Source organism: Dermacentor albipictus, chromosome 1 (genome assembly GCF_038994185.2).
Source record: "Dermacentor albipictus isolate Rhodes 1998 colony chromosome 1, USDA_Dalb.pri_finalv2, whole genome shotgun sequence".
Classification (NCBI taxonomy): domain Eukaryota; kingdom Metazoa; phylum Arthropoda; class Arachnida; order Ixodida; family Ixodidae; genus Dermacentor; species Dermacentor albipictus.
The window spans coordinates 387735156-387753286 of record NC_091821.1 but is presented as its reverse complement, the minus strand read 5'-3'; the positions used below and the strand labels follow the sequence as shown (position 1 = coordinate 387753286).

Genomic DNA, 18131 nt, shown 5'->3' with positions numbered 1-18131 from the left:
GTGAACACCCCTGTGCTCATACGCACCGTATCCTCTGCTTAGCATCTGCTTGCCATCCTGTTGGTACACGCTCCAGGGTTAGTGCATTGATGTAAAAAATCTTTTAACACCGTAACCATAAGCTGCGCTTACAAGCATGCAACAGCAGGGCTTTGCTTCACCTGTATGCTTTCCCTGCATTTACCTTGCAGCCTTCTTAGCAAATAGTAAGGCCTGTGCCACAGCCTCTGCTCAGCATATACTTGGCGTTTGCTCACTACCGTCATCACCCACTGTGCTAGAGTGGAGTCGCAAAGTGATGATGCAGTGAACAACTAGACGTTTATAGCATTGCACATTGTCAGCGCATCACCAGTGCTAATGTCGTGGCTCCATCTGCTAACTAGAAATCAGATCAGTTTTACAGCTTGGCGCCGGGTCTGTAGACCTACCAGTGTGAAAACAAACAGCTGATCTCAATAATTATGACAAAACATACCCAATGCTTTGACTTCAGCTTGTTTCTTGCTGACAGGGTAGAGAGCCAGTAATAAGCACAAATTCAGGTTGAAGCGGGTGGTCGGCACTGCATGGCTGCTGCCATGTTGCTTGGTGATCACGGTTAGGGTAGTTATTACGATTTCAGGTGGTAACTGCCACAGTAATCCTCTGTATATGACATGCATGAGCAAAGGCAAAAGGGAATGTATCACTGTACCGTATCATGTCACGAGCAAAGATAAAAGTATAGTGGAGCCAATAATCAGCCAATTACGCCTCGAACCATATTCTGCTGCGCAAGGATATTGCCTGTGTATGCCTCATGCCTTCGGCAGTGCTGCAAGGTATTTATGAAATGAGTATGTACCATGTCAAGTTGCTCTTGCTGAGTATATTATACATTCTTACTACCAGCTTACATATTATGTGGTGTGAGCAAAGAGATGTTCACTTCTCTGTAATTGATATCGCCTTGGCTATCGCATTTGTGGTTTTGTATTAGCACGATAATACTTATCGAAGTAAAGCAAGGCTAATAAAATTTTAGACTTGCTTCATTATGTCCAATAATTAATTATGTCCTTGTTCGGTATATCGAGGTTACACTGTACTCAGCTTGAGTTGGAGAGTCGCCATGAATCTCAGAAATGACAACATAATGTAGCTCTTTATATTTATGCCAAAGAACACTTCATTTTTGCGCTTGGAAAGCACAACAAAAGCCAAAGCTGAATAGTACTTCATTATAGGCATTGGGAAGCCAGAAAGGTGTGGACTATTGAGAGTGAATGCTTCTAAAGAGTGATGCATGTTCTAGCGTCATCCAGCATAAATGCATGGCATGCATGCAAGCATGCGCAGTCATCCAGGCTGCATATCATCCACATATTTTCATGTGCTGCAAGCCGTTGAACCAGAAACCTGCGGGCAGGTCAGTGAGTGCTCGAAGAGTGCGGGGAGACCGCGCTGCGAAAAATGAGCGTGTTCCAGCAGTCCTCAAAGTGCTCGGTGTGCTTGGCCGAGCTTCTCGAGAAAGTCGGACTTCAAACAAACGTCTTGAGCAGCCTGTGGTGAGTCTGGGATAGAAAGTAGAAGCAAACTGCTAAATTAGTCGCGATTGTTCTGGTGACTTCCAGCCATACTTGCGTCATTAGAGTGGCTTATATTAATTTGTGTGTACAGTGGCAGCTGTGAAGCTTGTAGCTTGACTTGGGTAAAATGTGAAAGAAAGGACAGGAATGTTGCGAAACACTATTTCTCTGTTGTGCTATTTGAAAAGCTAATAAAAATATTCTTATCTGACACAAGAGTGAGATATTAAAAGGCATAGTAATGGCTTGTAGCAACATAGCGTGATGATAAATCAGAGGGTACTATTATACTTATAATGTGTGTCTACAACACATGATTGACTCAGTGATTAAATAAAATATTGAACAGAAAGAGGGAAGTGGTCATGATGGTGTAGTTCAGGACATGATGAAATCAAGCGCTACCGCAATTAGTAACCTACCTGTACGAAGAAGCAACACTACCTTGTATGCATAGTGTCAGGCATGTATTGTTGCCATAATTTTTAAGGTGTTTAAGGGCTTACTTGAATTTTATATTCCATTACAAGGGTAATTACACAATGTGTATATATTAATTATGTAGATCAAAGCTCTCATTCTCATCACTCTCTCTGTTCTCACTTTCAGTCATCACTGTGCACATACATCTGCGCATCTGCTAACTCAGCAAGACAGCAATGCTTTCCAAATTCATTGTTCCTCTTGCTTGCTTTTTGTTCCCTACCTTGTCAATTTTTCTGGTGCTTGCCATTGTCTTATCCACTGCCTCTCTTGATGCTTTCAGCGTCACTGACGTAGCTGTATGTTTCGATGTTTCTATCCCGCCAGGTTCCTTTTGACATTCCTTTTGTTAGGTAGGAATGTGAGGACCACACCAAGAAAGCATTTCCCATTATCTATGTAATTTCTTCATTTCTGCATAACCCAAAATAGACTGTTGTGTTTGTTCTATAATATCCGAGAAAAAAAAATAACGAATTGCAGCCCTAGGGGTGCATCACCTCTGAAAAGGTTAAAGGGATATCCACAGCAAGGAGAACAAATTGTGCATTACTATGTAGCGAGAATTTCATGCTTTGTGATTTGACAGTGGGACATAAAATTTCTAGCCAAGAGATGAAGGCTTTCCACACATGATGCAAACCCTCTGCGAATGAGCTAGAAATATTTTTTTTTTTTCCGACATTTCTGCTGGTAGCCTGTTGCTTTGTGATATTCAGATTAGGTGCCTCATAATGTGAACAAAGGAACTGTGGAGGGAGTTTTGGTCTGTTCTTGCATAACGCTTCCCCGTCTGTAGAAGCCTCCCTCGTGTGAATAGTACTGATTTTTACATGTTCACAGTGTGCTCACCACACCTTGCATCCTTCCATCCTTCCACCTTGCATCCATCCTTCTCTTTAGTCTTCATGCTTCTCCAGAACTGCTGTGCAGTTACTGTCTCCAGACAAATGACAATTTCTAGGCTGGAAAGTTATAGCCAATACGGGCTTCAAGCAGCACAGAATAGAGGGCCTTTACTGCGGTATCTTTGAAAATCTAGATGCTGTTCTGGCATGTAAAACTTCAGACACTGCATTACCACGCAGTAATTTTTGTAGCACTGTGCTCTTGGCTAGCACTCTTGCCTGTTCGAATGAAGCTCTCATTATTTTTACGAGCTCTGCAACAGAGTGCATATGAACAACATGAAGAAAAAAATGTACCTTAAAGCACATCCACACGAGAACGGGGATAGAACGTTGGCTGATTGACAAGCTCCCTGGTTGTTCTTTTGTGCTCTGCGTCATTGGATCGTCTGCTGGTAAATTGTCAAGGTCAAATCTGTTCAACAACTTTCCTGGTACTTCTAATTGCTGCCTTATTTTTTTGGTTGGTTGCTGGAATGTGTGGCGGGTGTCAATAAAAGAGTGTACTATTGAATTTGTAAGTGCAGGAGCCTGGCTCCTGCAATACAAAACTGGGTCATTGATGTTATGTTGTGGAAGCAACAGAAGGACAGCGTGGACTAGTTTAGCTGTCGAATGCTTTTCTGATGTTGTAATACAGCCTGTTGGAAAGAGAGAGAGAGAAAAACTTTATTTGCCACTGCAGGGTTGGAAGTTAGGGCCGGTAGGCCTAGTGTGGCTCCCAGGTGGGGGTGACGTCTTGGGCCCATGAGACGAGTGCCAGTTGTCTTTTCTTGTTTGCTCTCGTCAGCAGCTGGTTCCAACCCTCCTCAGAGGGAGCTGGCAGTAATGATTGTGGGGGAGGGTTAGTGAGGCCTCTGGCTAAACGGTCGACCCCTTCATTCCCAGAGTTCCCCATGTGAGCAGGTACCCACACTAAGCTTACAGTTCTGTTGAGAGCGCAACCGTGGAGGATGTGAGCGGCGGGGAGAGAAAGTTAGTTTTTTTAGAAATCTTGGATGGCTTGTTTAAAGTCACTGAGAACCGTGCGTGTGCGGGGATCCGTGATGGCCAGTGTGATCGCGACCTCTTTGGCAGTGGTGGAGGAGTGTGTGCGCACTGTAGCGGCGCTGATAAGAGTGGTGGTTGGCGTCGCTATGCAGGCTACATATGTGTTAGTCGCATTTCGCCGCGTCCACGTTGTGGGGAGCACCCGCCCCCATTTCCTCCGCGTACTCGCGTCGTCCCGTTTGCACGTGGCGGACGGGTTGGGCCGGCGTAGACAAGGGAGAGAGGCACTACGCGCCCTCCCTTTCTCTGTCGCTCTTGTGACACGCGTACCCCTCTCCCCCACGCGGCTCACGGGAAAGGGAAACGTATCCGGCGGGCGAGGAGGACTTCCCCTTGCAAAAAGGTAAAAAGGCATAAAAGAGCGCCACCAGGAGAGACTCTCTCTCTTGGCACGCCGGACACCTGCCGCCAGGACGAAAGCACCTGCCACAACCCGTGAGTGATCTCATTTGTCTGACCCACCCAGACAACAAGGCAAGCCTATTTACTACTATTACTGAGAGGCCGTCCCTTTGCGAGTGTTCATTATTGCTAATAGCAATAAATGTTATTACCGTTGACGCCGCTGGTTGCCTTATTCATTCGAACCCGGCGTAGCCGCGATTCCCGCGCTACGGGTTGGGAGTACCATGAAGCGACTGCGTGGGGCTAAATCTGGAGCTTGCCTTCAGCCCTAGCCGCACGCAGAGCGGAACCCCCACAACGTACATGGCATGTTCGTCGGCAAAGTAGGGGACGTCTAAGGCTTTTGCCTTCAGTTGGCGGTGCCTATCGTGGCGGCTGGGTAGCATATTCTTGGCCGTGGGTTTGATGACCAGCCGACTGCATACTCCAGTCGGGAGGGGAGCAGTGGGGTGGATGTCACCTGTAGAGTTAAGACGGTTAAGAAGGTAACGACCGTATTCGGTGCAAGAAAGACGGTGTATCTGTGCAGTCTTGTGTGCCTCTATCAGCTCTATGAGGGTGTTGTATACTCCAATCTGGAGGAGACGCTGTGTGCTGGCGGACTGTGGCCGTTCGCTCAGGCATCATCTCTATGTTGCACCTGGAGTGGGTACTGGGGCCAGCACAGCTAGGTATGAGCATCTGGCTGTCTCATGGGAGCAGCATGTGCAGGAAGGCTTATGCTTACATGGTTGTTACTGATGTGGTCATATGACAACAGTGAATCAACAAGAATTGATAACCAAGCATATTTGTCAGTGTAACATAGTGTATAGAAAATATCCTGATGTTTTGAGGCCTGTGTGGGTGCTGTCGAACCTACCATGGGAACATAAGGCACCTGTGTCTTTTGGCCCTGAAATACACAGATACAGGCATAGTTCCTAAATTGAATGCTGACAGGAGTAGCAACAGCTTTTGCTTATAACATTCGCAATGTCTATTTAATGACGTGGCCTAATCAGTAAAAATAATTGGAAATAAAAGCCAAATGCATGTGTGCAAGGTACAGTGCAGAATTTAAAAAAAACATGATTGTTTTGAAACTTGCTTAGGTGCTGAGGAACCCTGTGCGAGAGCATGAGCCACCAGCTACAACAACATCGAAGGACTCGGGAACAGGTGTAGTTCCGAAATCAAGTGCAGGAACAGGTGGCAGCCATTCCAAGGCCCCACCGGTGCGTAGCTCAACAGGCGGTGGCAGCAGCGCACGCAAGGACTGGGAGCGACCCAAGTTGCCCAGGCCCAGCAAGGACTACCAGGGTGCCAAAGAGTACAGCAAACACAAGGCCGACCAGCCTGCATCCTCCCACAGGTTGGTCTCTTTGGATATGCTATATGTTCTGAAGATTGCACCATCATGGTTGCCTGTCTGTATTTTAAAAGGTGACCAGAGTTGCTGGTCAGAAGTTGGACATGAGCACACATGTTAGAATGTTGGTTTATGAGATTGCTCTAGAACAGCTCCTAATCAATAATGGTATTTAGAGAATTGGCACTTGTAATTGTGGGGTTGGCCGTCTTTGTGTCTCTGGTTCATAGTTGTGCAACTGTTTATAATAATTTCAGTTGCCCAGCATAAGCCTAGAAGATATAGTATTGCAGCAGCCAAGCTTTTATGTATCACCCTTCTAACTTATTAAAGTTGCACAAATATTCCCAAGCTGTATCGCTTATCAGATTATTTGGCCTAACAGATTTTTATCTTGAAGGGAGTGTAATGTATACTAACCCTAGCTAGGAGAGCAACAATTTGTTGCTGTTGTATAGCAGGTGACTTTTCAACTTTCAGGCAACTGGTCATTGCCACACGTAGAAAGTAAGTATTTGATGTAGTTGAACTGTAGATCCGTGCCACAATACCACGGTTTTGTATACATAAGGGTTTAAAAATTTGCAGCAGTTTGTGCTGATAAATGTGCACGCCAACAAATTGTTCAAAACTCACCACTGGTGCAAAGTGTTCTTTGCAGTAACATTACAGTATATCATCAATCAAGCTTGTTCACTAATTGTGCTCTACATTGCGAGAGATAATTAACCACTTAAGTGCTTTGGACGAGCCCAGTTTGTCAACACAGTAGGGGTAATCTTTGCTTTGGAGGAGCTCAGCGCGTCCACAGCAATATTCTTGTTATCAAAGTATTCAGAACAAATGGAGTGCAGCCACTTAGTTTTTCTTCTACTGCATTGACACCAGCACTTGTCCAGTGCTTAAACATGCATTTTTGAAATCACACTCTTTCAAACATTGCAAGGTGTTTTGAAAGAAAACCAGTGTCTGGTGCAAGCTCTGTGGCATATCTCTGTGCGCCATTCTGTGGTTTGTGAAATTTTAAGCACTTTGTCACTTGCCTTAGCAGTTAAAGAATGGGTGAAGAATTTTCCTTGGTACCATTCTTTGCTTTGCAGAGTAGTTGATTTTGAGGCACTGTAAAACAAAACATTTTTCTTGCTTCTGACTGTACTGCTTGTAGCAATGACTAATTAATATATATTGCTTAGTGAAGAGATAAATTAGGTTTGCATGCAGTAAGTAGAAAGTAAATTGGTTAAAAACACTGAATAAGTTTCTAGGAAAAGGGAAGTTTGAAAGGTAACTGAGTAATACTCAGTTTGAAAAGTTTGAAAATATGCCTTAAAAAGAACCAAAATAAGGTCACTCTTGGTGGGAATAATAAAGTGCTCAAAGGGTTAAGTGCTTAAGGGGTTAAGTGCTTAAAGGGTAAAGTGATTTTGTGGTACCTTTCTGCCTATTTACTGTTGATGCCACAGCGACTGCTTGGCCCTATTCATTGGTAGGCTTACAATCGCCCAAAACCGCGAACTTCATCTAAAAGATGGTTGCAAATAATGTTATAGTGAACATCTCAGTTTGCTTTCTTAGTTTGTCCATGTTTTCAAATCCAGATGAGAAACAGGTTTGCAAAACAGTAAGTTCTTTTATGTGGTGTATGACTATTGTGAAGGTTAGGGTCTCTTGCTTCCTTTTACATTATAAGAATTGAACCTAGATATCATAAACATGAATATAGTGAATTATCAGATATATAACAAACCAAACCAAAAGTTTTTCTTGCAAATATCAGTGTGTAACTAATATCAGCTATAGCTAAGGTAGTTTTGTGTTAGATGTGAATTTGTTATAACCAGGTTCCAGGGTATAAATAAATTTTTTCCTGCGGTAATGAACAAGTCCGCTTAAGGTGCTGAGTTGTGCATGAAAGCAACAGTTCTTGTGATGAAGAAATTGCGGTCGCTGACCAAGTCAAGGTGAAAATAACACAGAGACGTTTCGGGTGTGTTGAGTTTTTTTCACCTTGACTTAGTCAGTGACCGCAATTTCTTCATCATCATGTTACCTGACCAGATGAACATTTGTCGAACTCTTGACTACAACAGTTCTTTTGTAGGCTTGTTGCACTTACGATGTTTATGGAAATACAGACAAATCTCTATATATTGAACACGGATATATCGAATTGTTGCGTATATCAAACACTTTCTGTATCACCTGGAAAATCGCATGCATTTTTAATTTTTTATTTCGAACGGGGTCGGACATAAAATGGATATATCAAACTCCTCCACCGTAGACCATGTGTGCTCTGTTAACAGGCAGTGAGCTGTCCATCACGCGTGTTGACGGGCGAGATGGGCGTTCCCGGATGCTGCGTACTACAGTATAGCTGCATACATCGACCGCGCGAAGGGTGCCATTTGAATGTAGTGGTGTACACACGAGGCGACTTGGCTAGCTCAACAATGTCAACGATGCATTGCATTTGCCGCACCGACTCCTCCTCGGTGCTGCACTCTGTGCCTGCCACGCCTCATGAGGACTGGCGGTTTGCATCCAGAAAGACGTGCAACAACGTGCGCTCGCTGGGCTCACTTATAGACGCCTTGGCAGACGCCCCTTAATACTTTGTTATTGACATTGTTTCAAAATGCTTTGACTGATGGACATGGAGATCGCAGCAGTAGCAGCGACCAAACGAAGACGAAAGTCGGCTGACGGAAGTCAGTGCAGCCTAGGCCAATTGCACGCGGCGCAAATGAATGCGCACTCCGAACAGTGATCCCCGATTGCACCCTTGGTTCATTGATTGATTTGCAGAAGCTTTGATGCATTTTTTACGTGATTTTATATATCGAATTCTGGCTATATCGAATTATTTCGCGATCTCCGCACTGTTCGATATATAGAGGTTCTACCTACTGTAGTAAGTAATGACACTGATGACATGCAAACATTTATGGGTTGTTTTGGAAAAGCAGATTAAACATGCATTGAAGGCACTGCAACATTTGTGGTTGCTTTGATTTATTGGTGATATGGTGCCTCCTTCACAGCAGGCGTGGATCAACAGGTTCTGACGGGAGAGGCCAGGAAACAAGCACCCCGAAAGCATCGGCAACGACTCCAGCCACAGATGACGAGCGATCTGTTGTTGAAAGCTCTCGGGGTGCCACGTCCACCACAAGCACTCCAGCCGAGGGCAAGAACACCAGTTCAGAGAAGGATCGCGAGCGACCATTGGCACCCGAGGAGTCCTCGCAGTCCCGAGCTAAAGACCCTCGAGCAGAGAGAAGGATACGCAACAAGGTAGGCTTTCTTGCATGGCTGTACGACTGGGAACAGCCTGAAGACCGTTCAGCTAAAGCAGTGCCTGTAAAGACTTTGTGGTGTGGCCTTCTATAGTCAGTACCTTAGCAAGGGAAAGGAGGAGTTCTTAATGAAGAAAAAGTGGGGAGGCCAGCCAGAAGAACTTGTCTCTAGCCTGCTACTCCTCACAGGGAGAAAGTGGGAAAGGTGAAGGGCATGAGACTGGGAAAGGGAGAGGTAGATAAAAAAGAAATTATTACTGGCGTTTTGTATGCCAAATCACCATGTGATCATGAGGCACGTTGTAGGAGAGGACTGCAAATTAATTTTGACCACCTGGAGGTGGTTAATATGCACCTAAACGTAAGTATGCGAGCATTTTTGTGTCTTGCACCTATCCAAATGCAGCCGCTGTGGTTGGTATCGAGTGTGCAACCTCAAGCTTAGCAGCGCAGTGCCATAGCCACTGGGTTGCGGCACCGAGTAGAGAGGTAGATTGCTGGTGAGTGCACAGTAGTACAGTGTTGCTGAATACACAGTATTGTAGTATACGTGTACTACTCGTAGGAGTAATGAGGTCACACAAAATGTTCTTGCACAAACACATTTTGCACATTCTCATTCACAACCAACATGATCTGAAGTGAAGCGTCTAAGCTAATCTCACATAAGAAGTTCAGCAGAGAGGTGAGAAAGGCATAGTACAGTCAAACCTGGATATATATGGAATCTGAAGGGGATCATCAAAAAGTTCTACATATAGGTAACTCAATATATAAAATAAAAATATTATGCAAAAGTTTTCAAGGGGATTTTACAGCTGTTCATTCTACAGAATAATTTGTTATATGTGGGTTCGATATATCCATGTTCGACTGTACTACACACTAGTAGAACTGTCATGCCTATTGCTTTCTCTCTTTTTTTTTGTTTCTTCTTTCTTTTTGGCTACAGTGGATGTTTTTGCTGCCCTCTTGTGTTAGGTGTGTATGCCTATGACAAGACATGAGTGCTTTCAATGTTAATTGAGACTTCTCATTTGGTTATTGAATGCTACTTCCACCTGCCACTCCTACAGGGTGTGTCTTTATGCTCATAAAGAAGTGGGCCTAACTTACCTTAGTTGATGTTCCTTGCACTGAAAGTCATTGGTTGTAGTTTACATGTGTTCATTTGACAGTATAAGAGGAAATGTAAGAAAACAGTCTTGGCATAACTAATGTAATCTTATGTGCAGTTATGCATAAAAATGCATTTCAGTGCATTGGACTGGTATCCTGGCTTGACTGTTTTTGTAGGCTGCCTGCTAACCTCTGCTAAGTCAAACCAGATTTCGACAAATTTCACTGATGTAATGACCTGCATAGCTGTGTAGGCTCTTTTATGTTCAGGTTTCATTCAATATGTAGTTTAGTAAAACCTTGTTAATATGGATTTCATGGGACCGAAAAAAAAAAGACTAAATTAACCAAATGTTGAATCATCGAGAGTATCCAGAAAACCATAAGCAAGTGCTTACTATGTCAACATGCTTTTATTTAGTGAATGAATGAGCAAACCCTGTTTCTGTTCTGCCTAAAAGCAGTGCAAAAGCTGCAATTCTCGTCATATTATGACTCGTTCACTCTCGCAGCTGCGATCGAGCCCTTGCAACTTCCTTCGCAGCACAGCCACGGCACACGCATCCTGATTATTTTCTTGCCAGTGAGCTGATCGCCAACAGATCGTCTGTCCATGGCGATGTAGCCGGTGCTCTTCATCCTCGACAGCTTTGCACAGAGTCAAAACGAAACTACTGTTTTTATGCGAAGCATATTACGAGGGCTCAACCCAGCTCCTCAGGCGCGGCGGTGACCATGAAATCACGTGACACCGTGACGTCACGACAGAGGAGAAGTGGCTTTGGCTCAACTCTTGCAAGACGGGCTGGGTGGGAATCGAACCAGGGTCTCCGGAGTGTGGGACGGAGACGCTACCACTGAGCCACGAGTACAACGCTTCAAAGCGGTACAAAAGCGCCTCTAGTGAATGCGGTGTTGCCTTAGAAACGCGCTGTTTCTAAGGCGTGCGTCTCTTGCTCAGGCGCACATTTCGTTGCCGCGCCGAACGCTGCTTTGCTCGACGCTCACCGCGTCCAATGCGGGGCGCGTAGTCGCTGCCCTGTAGCCCATTGTCTTACACTCCTTGGCGGGTCGACGGGAACGCTGTCGCGTTCCACTCTTGAAGGCGAAGAAGTAATGCATGAGTTGTTTCTTCGTCTAGCCGAACCAAATATAGCCAAGCAACAGCAGTTCACCAGGCTAAACAGTGGTTCAACAACTAAAATAAAGGCTAGTATGCTTCGCATCCTGGGCTTAACCTTACCTAAGCCACAGCCATTTTTTTGTAACCGCTTCGAAAGAAACTGTGGCTGCTATTGACGCGATTATGAATGGCGACATTACAGTGCTGAAGGCACGTGACTGGCTCATGCACCATGTCAGAATGAAACTACCATTCGCTACAGCAACTGCAGACGAAACCGCGATTGCTATTGATACGATCATGGATGGCAACTACACAGTTTTTTTAGGTATACGACCGATGTGTGTAGTGAGTCAAAACGAAACTACTGTTTTCCGCAACTGCTGTGGAAGAAACCGCGGCCACTGTCGACACAATCATGGATAGTGATTACGCAATTATGAAAGCACAGGCCCAGTGTTACGTGCATGCGTAAGGCATGTGTTATGCGGGGCGGTTAGCGCAAGCATAAAGGCGTTAAAGGCGCAAATAGGCACGATGTTTTCCTGCACTGCTGTTGTTAATGTACGATTTCTGCTGACTATTGCGGTGCGAACTCCACTGCTTCGTTTCGATTGTACGCTATTGCCGTTTTTGCCCTTTTGCTTTGCAAATTTGCGGTGCTCCTCGCTTGCTGAGCTCCAAAAGTTGCCCTAATTAACCAATGTGCAGCCAAAGACGTCCGAATTAACAAGACTTTGATTGCATTGAATAATGCATATGCCTGCTGGGACCAGAGGACAAGTCCGAATGATCCGATTTTCCTAATTAACAAGGGTCCAATTAACGAGGTTTTACTGTAGTTGTCTGTTCCTGAGCAGTTCTTCGCGCAGCTCAAGAATGTTGGTTGTGATTCACATTTTATTGAGTCAAGCAGCTGTTGTGTATCATCACCTGTTGGCACTGAATTCAATGCTGATTGCTTTATTCAGCCTTCACAGTGCCAGCTTGGCAATGCTGTTATAGAATTATGTTATCCATTTTTATACAAAATTAGTGTTGCTGGAACTTCCATGACATAAAAGAACACAGAAAGGAGGAACATGCAAATAGGTCGATCTTTTTGCTGAAAACAGTCAAAGCTCTGTTTAACCCATTGGCTACCAAATAATATGCATGCTGTGGGCCTCTACGTATCAATTATTATTGCTGCTTACAAGTGCTACACAATTTACTCTATGTATATAGTAAATACTAAATATATAAAATATCTAACTTCTGCTGTCGTGAACAAGTAGTGCCATCTCTTGACAACATTTTTTATCAAGTATAGCATATATTGCTTGTCACGCCGTCCATAAATAATTTTTAGACCAACCATACCAGCCCAGCAAATTGCCGACTTTCATAGGCAATGGGTTAAACCTAATGGAACCCTGAAACGATTTTGACGATATTGTACAAACGTGCCGAGGCGTTAGAGTAGGTCCTTCTCATCATTAATTGACACATCTAAGTGCTCTGCGTAAAGTGTGTGATTTATTATAAGGTTTTAAAAATGTACATCACTGCCAATCGCAGCACATTGCTCGGCTGAATTTTAAGCCTCCCCAACCATTTGACTTCATGACCCCAGTGATGGTAGTAGGGCGAGCTATCTGATTTGCTGCCCAGGGCATGTCATCAGTAATTTTTCCAACTTTGTGGTGAACAAATGTTCATAATAGTTGGAATGTTAGTTAGTTTATTTCTGTAAAAAGAAAGTAACAAGAACAAGTTCCAAGCACAAGCACTTCCGGCATGCAGCAAGTATCTTCTGCTTCTGTTACAACATGCTCCATTTTGACAAGAGCTTCACTGTCAGAGTCGGTCTCAGTCTTTTCATGAGCATCATGATTCGACTTTGTTGCGTTGTGGGCTGCAAACATAGCGACTGGCAATATGTCAAGCTGCGACATCGTGTACTTGTGCAAGGCAGCATATGAGCAAACTGGCTGCAGCGTATCGGACTGCCGCTATCCAATCGGCGCCAGGATTTGCGCGTTTGCGGACATCGCTTTACACCGGTGGATTACTACGGTAGTAGTGTTTCGTGAGTCCGGTATTCGGGTAAACTCAAGTGCAAGGAGACAGGGCCTGGCCGTTTGACCTTGCCGTTTCCCGGGATGAGCAGAAGCGCAAATGTGAATGGTCTGCATGGTGCAGCCACCTGGTGGCACAGAGCTCAGCCACACACAGTAGCAGTAATTAAATGTATTCTTTGCTGCTGGTGTAAATTTTTTCACAGGGGTGTAATCATCAACACATTTTTATAAATGTTTAAAATGTTTTACACTTGTTTAGAGCAATATTAGCGCTTTGTTTGGCTGGTTAAGCTCTGCGCCAACAGGCGGCTGGACCATGATCAGGCCACTAATGTACGTCTATGCTAAAGTTCCTTCGTCATCTTGAGTTTATGCCTTCAGCCATCCGTCGAAATGCCCAGCTCGCCTGTGGTTACTGGAATACCAGACATGTGCGGTGCTGCAATGCATGCTGCTTTGACAGCTCTCGCTTGGGGTTGACTGCTAAGCAGCTGCCGGAGAGGTTGGAGAGGCTTCGTGCACTCGCTCCCAGAGAATCAGAAGTAGACGACACAATGTGCCATCATGACGTAGAGCCAGTGAAGACGGAGCTTAGCCCCGATCACTTGGCGAACGAGTTGAGAAAATGCATGGCTATGGAGAAGGGTAACTTGTAATCGTCCGTAGCTCACTTAATATGAGACGCTTCACACAAATTGTGGTGAGAATGATCAACTTTAGCTGTACCCTACAGGTCTACAAAATTTGTCCAAGCCGTTTCAGGGGCCCTTTAATGGAATAATCTTCTTCGAATGTTTGTATTTGAATACTGAGCATTATATTTCTCAATTTCGCAAAGTGGCTTTTTATTGCAATATTACGTAAAAAAATTTCTTGTGCAATGCATGTGCACTTTGCAGATGTCATGAGTAGGACCCATAAAAGAAAACTAGAAAAGTGCAGAACTTTTCCGCTTGCCACTTTTGGCAAGGAAAACCTCATAATTTAGTTTAATTTCTTGCTGCTTACAACCAGAGTGGGCGCTTGATGCTCGTCGTGCATTGTATGTATTACCAGAATATTGTCCTCACATGGGCATTAAGGGATTTCTGAGCAAATATGGCACGAGTGTTTAAACTCACCGATACAGTGGAACTTAGGCGTCTTATATTTTTATTGACTTTCAAGTTCAACGTTGCCTCAGATTTTAATGACAGTGTAGTGCGCAAGACAACGGTTACGTACCTGCTTACTATTTGTGAAGAGGATTGTAAAGCCACGGAATTTTCAGTAACCTGCTCTTTGGCTGCTGCTGTGTTTTCTTCACCTTGGTCTGTTCCCTCTTAGCTAGAAGGTACTATAATTGCTGCATGTGCTCCCAGAAAGAGCAGAGTTGCATGTTTGTCTTCCGTGCACTACTCACACTCCCATTTTGTTGAGCACAGTCATGTGGTTCAGAAAGCCTCCATGCATTGTGGAGAAGCTGTCACCAAGGCGCAGATAAACGAAGTTGGTAATAGCAGTGCTAATGCATCGCTACAGTTTGGCGCCTTCCCTGAGGACAAATGTCTGCAAAATTGCAATCGGTCTGTATGGTTTTTACTTTTGTTTGGGACAGAATTGTAATGCTAAGTGCTTTCATCTTTCCTCGTGTAGGTTTGTTGATCGACATGCGTTTGGGCGTACAGTGAGCTTGAGGTGTAGCTTTCCCTCACAGCCATATGACACTTGGCATGCAAGTTGGCTGGCCTATGCGCAACTCGTACAGTAAATGTGGAATAAAGACATGCACATTACCATACCTCAAGACAGATTGGCCTAGTAGCTTACTGAAGTGCAAGTAGCTTGACTTGTAATCCCACAGAGTGAGGCTAGGGACACAGTGAAAGACAGTGGAGCCAGCTGGGCTACTTGGGCTTTTAAGTTTAGCTGCATCATTAAATAGTCAAAGAATGCTTTTATCTGCGGTGTTAGTAGTAGCTGGCTGTAATTTTTTATTTTCTCAAAATCAGTCATTATATTGATTCTGTTGGGCCTCTTTGTAAACACTGATGAAAATGGTTGCCAAGGTTGTAGCATAATTTGCATACTTGATTGGATGTGCTATGCTAGTGCGCCCTTCGTACCGGAGCCCTCCAGCTTGTTTAAACATACAGAATAATCTCCATCTGTTCTAGTGTTGTCATAGCTGAGGTAGAGGCTATTCGGAGGTGTCGCTCTAGTGTCATGCAGTATACTGCATTGATTGCAAGCCTCTGACTTAGCTAGACCTTTGTATTTTCAAATCTTGCTAGTACTATTCTCATGACTTCAAAAATTCGGTTTATGTTCTTTAGTGGCCTAGTTAATGTCTGAGTTTTCATCAAGATATTATATTATTTTAACGTGCACACTCACAGCTGGTAAGCTAGCATGACTCCCCTAGAAGCTTATAATATTGTTCACACTATTAAAGCACGGCCTTGTAAGATCAAGGTGGCATTAGGTGCACACGATAAAGCTGGTACTTTGTGTATGAATTCTCTCTGTCCATTTTTAAGCATCAAACAGCTCAGGTTAATGTTCATCTGAATCTAATGCTCCCAAATTTTATTAATTCAAACTCACAACAGGGAAATAATGCTCATCCAAATGTATTGCATGGCCAAATTTTATAACAAGAAAAAGGTAGCATGGTTTGCTTGTCCCTAATTTTTGGGATGAGAAATATCTTGATTGGTTGAAGTGTTTGTTATGGACAACTTGCTTGTTAACGTTTTGTCATCAGGCAGGGTAATTAAATACACAGAATTTAGCTACACAGCACAGAAATTTAGTCGCTCGCTGTGCATCGTCGTGAACCTCAGAAAGCTCATTGTCACTTTTAATGGTCCACAAAATGACATTCTTCGTGCTATTCATTTTGCATTTGTTGAACGCCTTCACAACTATGTGACCGGGAGGTGGCCTATATCGCCACCAACTACTTTGACCAGTAGCAGACAGAAGTCTCCAAAACGTTATGAACATATGATGCAGCTCAGTTTCCATTAGCTGCAGCATATAAAGTTACTTTTCTTTTGATCTTTTGTAATGAAATCAGTGTGTCTTCACCCACCTAAGTACATAAAGATGTGCTATGTTGCTACCTAGAGCAGACAGTGGCAATGGCAGTGGCTCCGGGAGCAGGCCATTGGCAACGCTGCAAATGCGGTTTTGGTTTTGTATGCGAATATTAAGTGCAGACAACTTTTTTTTTAGTCAGATATGCTTCAGAATCATTTAAGTACAGTACCATTACACTGTACTTGCTAAACTCTAACTGGGATGTAACTTTTATTATTTTTCAACAGGATCGACCGTCTATTGAGATTTACCGGCCTGGGATGAGAAGACTGTCTCAAAAGGCTACATCACCACAAGAGGAAACACCAGCTGCTAGCTCAAAACCAACGAAAAGCAACAGCAGTAGCAAGCTACCCACTTAAACTTCTGTAGTCAGTCAGTACTGTTCAGGGTGATAATTACTGTACATGAATTTCCACAACTGATAGTACTTCCTGAGACAGTTCATATTTTTCTTTGCTTATTTCTACAGAAACAAAAATCCATGTTTTTTACATGTGACTTCTTTTTTTTCTGTCCCTTGTAAATAAATTCAGTTGCGGTGATGTCCAGTGTCCAAGTGTTAGAGCATGACACATTGTGAGATACATACTCGATTGGAGAAACACTGACATTGTGCAAGACGGCTAGCTTGAAATAAATGGTATGTTAAAACTGTGCGCTTGAATTTCTGTTGCATTTAATTTTTCTCTGATTCAATATAAAACGTAAGCAACATGTTTTCATGTGTATTCTGTGAAGAATTGCTGCTGCATTTCATGAATATTGTACTATGGCTATAATGTGAATTGGGGAGTGATACAATACTGCTGGAAATGATACCGCTTAATAGTACCCTTGAAATTGCTTGTCTTGAGCTGACGATGGCTGATTCTGATACAACAAAAATAAAGTAATACTAAGATTATAATATGAACAAATAATAATAATGTATAGTGTAGTGCAACCTTAGCCATGTGCTTAAAAAAGAAGTGTCAACCACTGTTGATGCTAAAGAAGACAAGGTTGATGTACATGGTCGCACAAATGATTAAATGTTGATTATATGTCTCTAGTCCATCTATTTTTAATATTTATTTTTCACTTAATTCGTGTTTTAATAGTATATCATGTTTCACGCACCATTAGCATGATGCCCATCGGGTCTGCTTGACCGTCCTGCAACATAGGAGACGCTTGCATTTGTCAAATGTTTCGGCATCCACACATCTGTGTTGCGTGACTCTTCCAGTATGTCCTCCAAATGCTGCTTGACGTCCTGTGGCTCTTGGTGGGCATGATATGAATTGCATATTTGGGCAATACGGGCCTAACGAGCTTCGGCCGTGTTCTTAGCGTGGCTTGCAGTGGCACTGCATTGCGCATGGGTGGCGTATGAGCGTGCTACATTGGAGTATAACATGCCCTTCACACACACTGAGATACCACACCATGCTAGGGCTTCGTAAAGGACAGCCACCGAGTACAGCTCAGTGTGGCTGGCGCACCTCTCTTGCCTCCATGCGCACAGAAGAATGATAGCGTGCATGTCTGCATGCGTGCGCTTGTCTGTCCCAGCGTTCCTCCCTCCCGAACACTAGGATGTCTCAATGCACATGCCCTCTCTCCTGCTTTGTGCAAAAGCATGTGCGCAGCAATTGCACCCTATCGAACTCAGACACCACATACTCCCTCT

The 18131-nt window shown here is 43.8% G+C and overlaps 1 protein-coding gene across 9 annotated transcripts in view; it reads left to right on the top strand.

Moving 5' to 3' along the window:
* LOC135917017 (regulator of nonsense transcripts 3A-like) overlaps positions 1–17115 on the top strand; it is a 32996-nt gene extending 15881 nt beyond the window's left edge. For 3 of the 9 annotated variants that reach the window (XM_065450489.2, XM_070531989.1, XM_070531984.1), the window contains 5 exons: positions 1386–1550; positions 5512–5771; positions 6249–6275; positions 8813–9065; positions 16684–17115. In XM_065450489.2, the coding sequence (XP_065306561.1) occupies positions 1386–1550; positions 5512–5771; positions 6249–6275; positions 8813–9065; positions 16684–16818 (840 nt within the window). In that variant the 3' untranslated portion in view covers positions 16819–17115. The remainder of the gene's footprint in view (positions 1–1385; positions 1551–5511; positions 5772–6248; positions 6276–8812; positions 9066–16683) is intronic. The other 6 variants (XM_070531990.1, XM_070531992.1, XM_070531986.1 and 3 more) reach the window with 5 other exon arrangements.
* The last annotated feature ends 1016 nt before the right edge of the window (positions 17116–18131 follow it).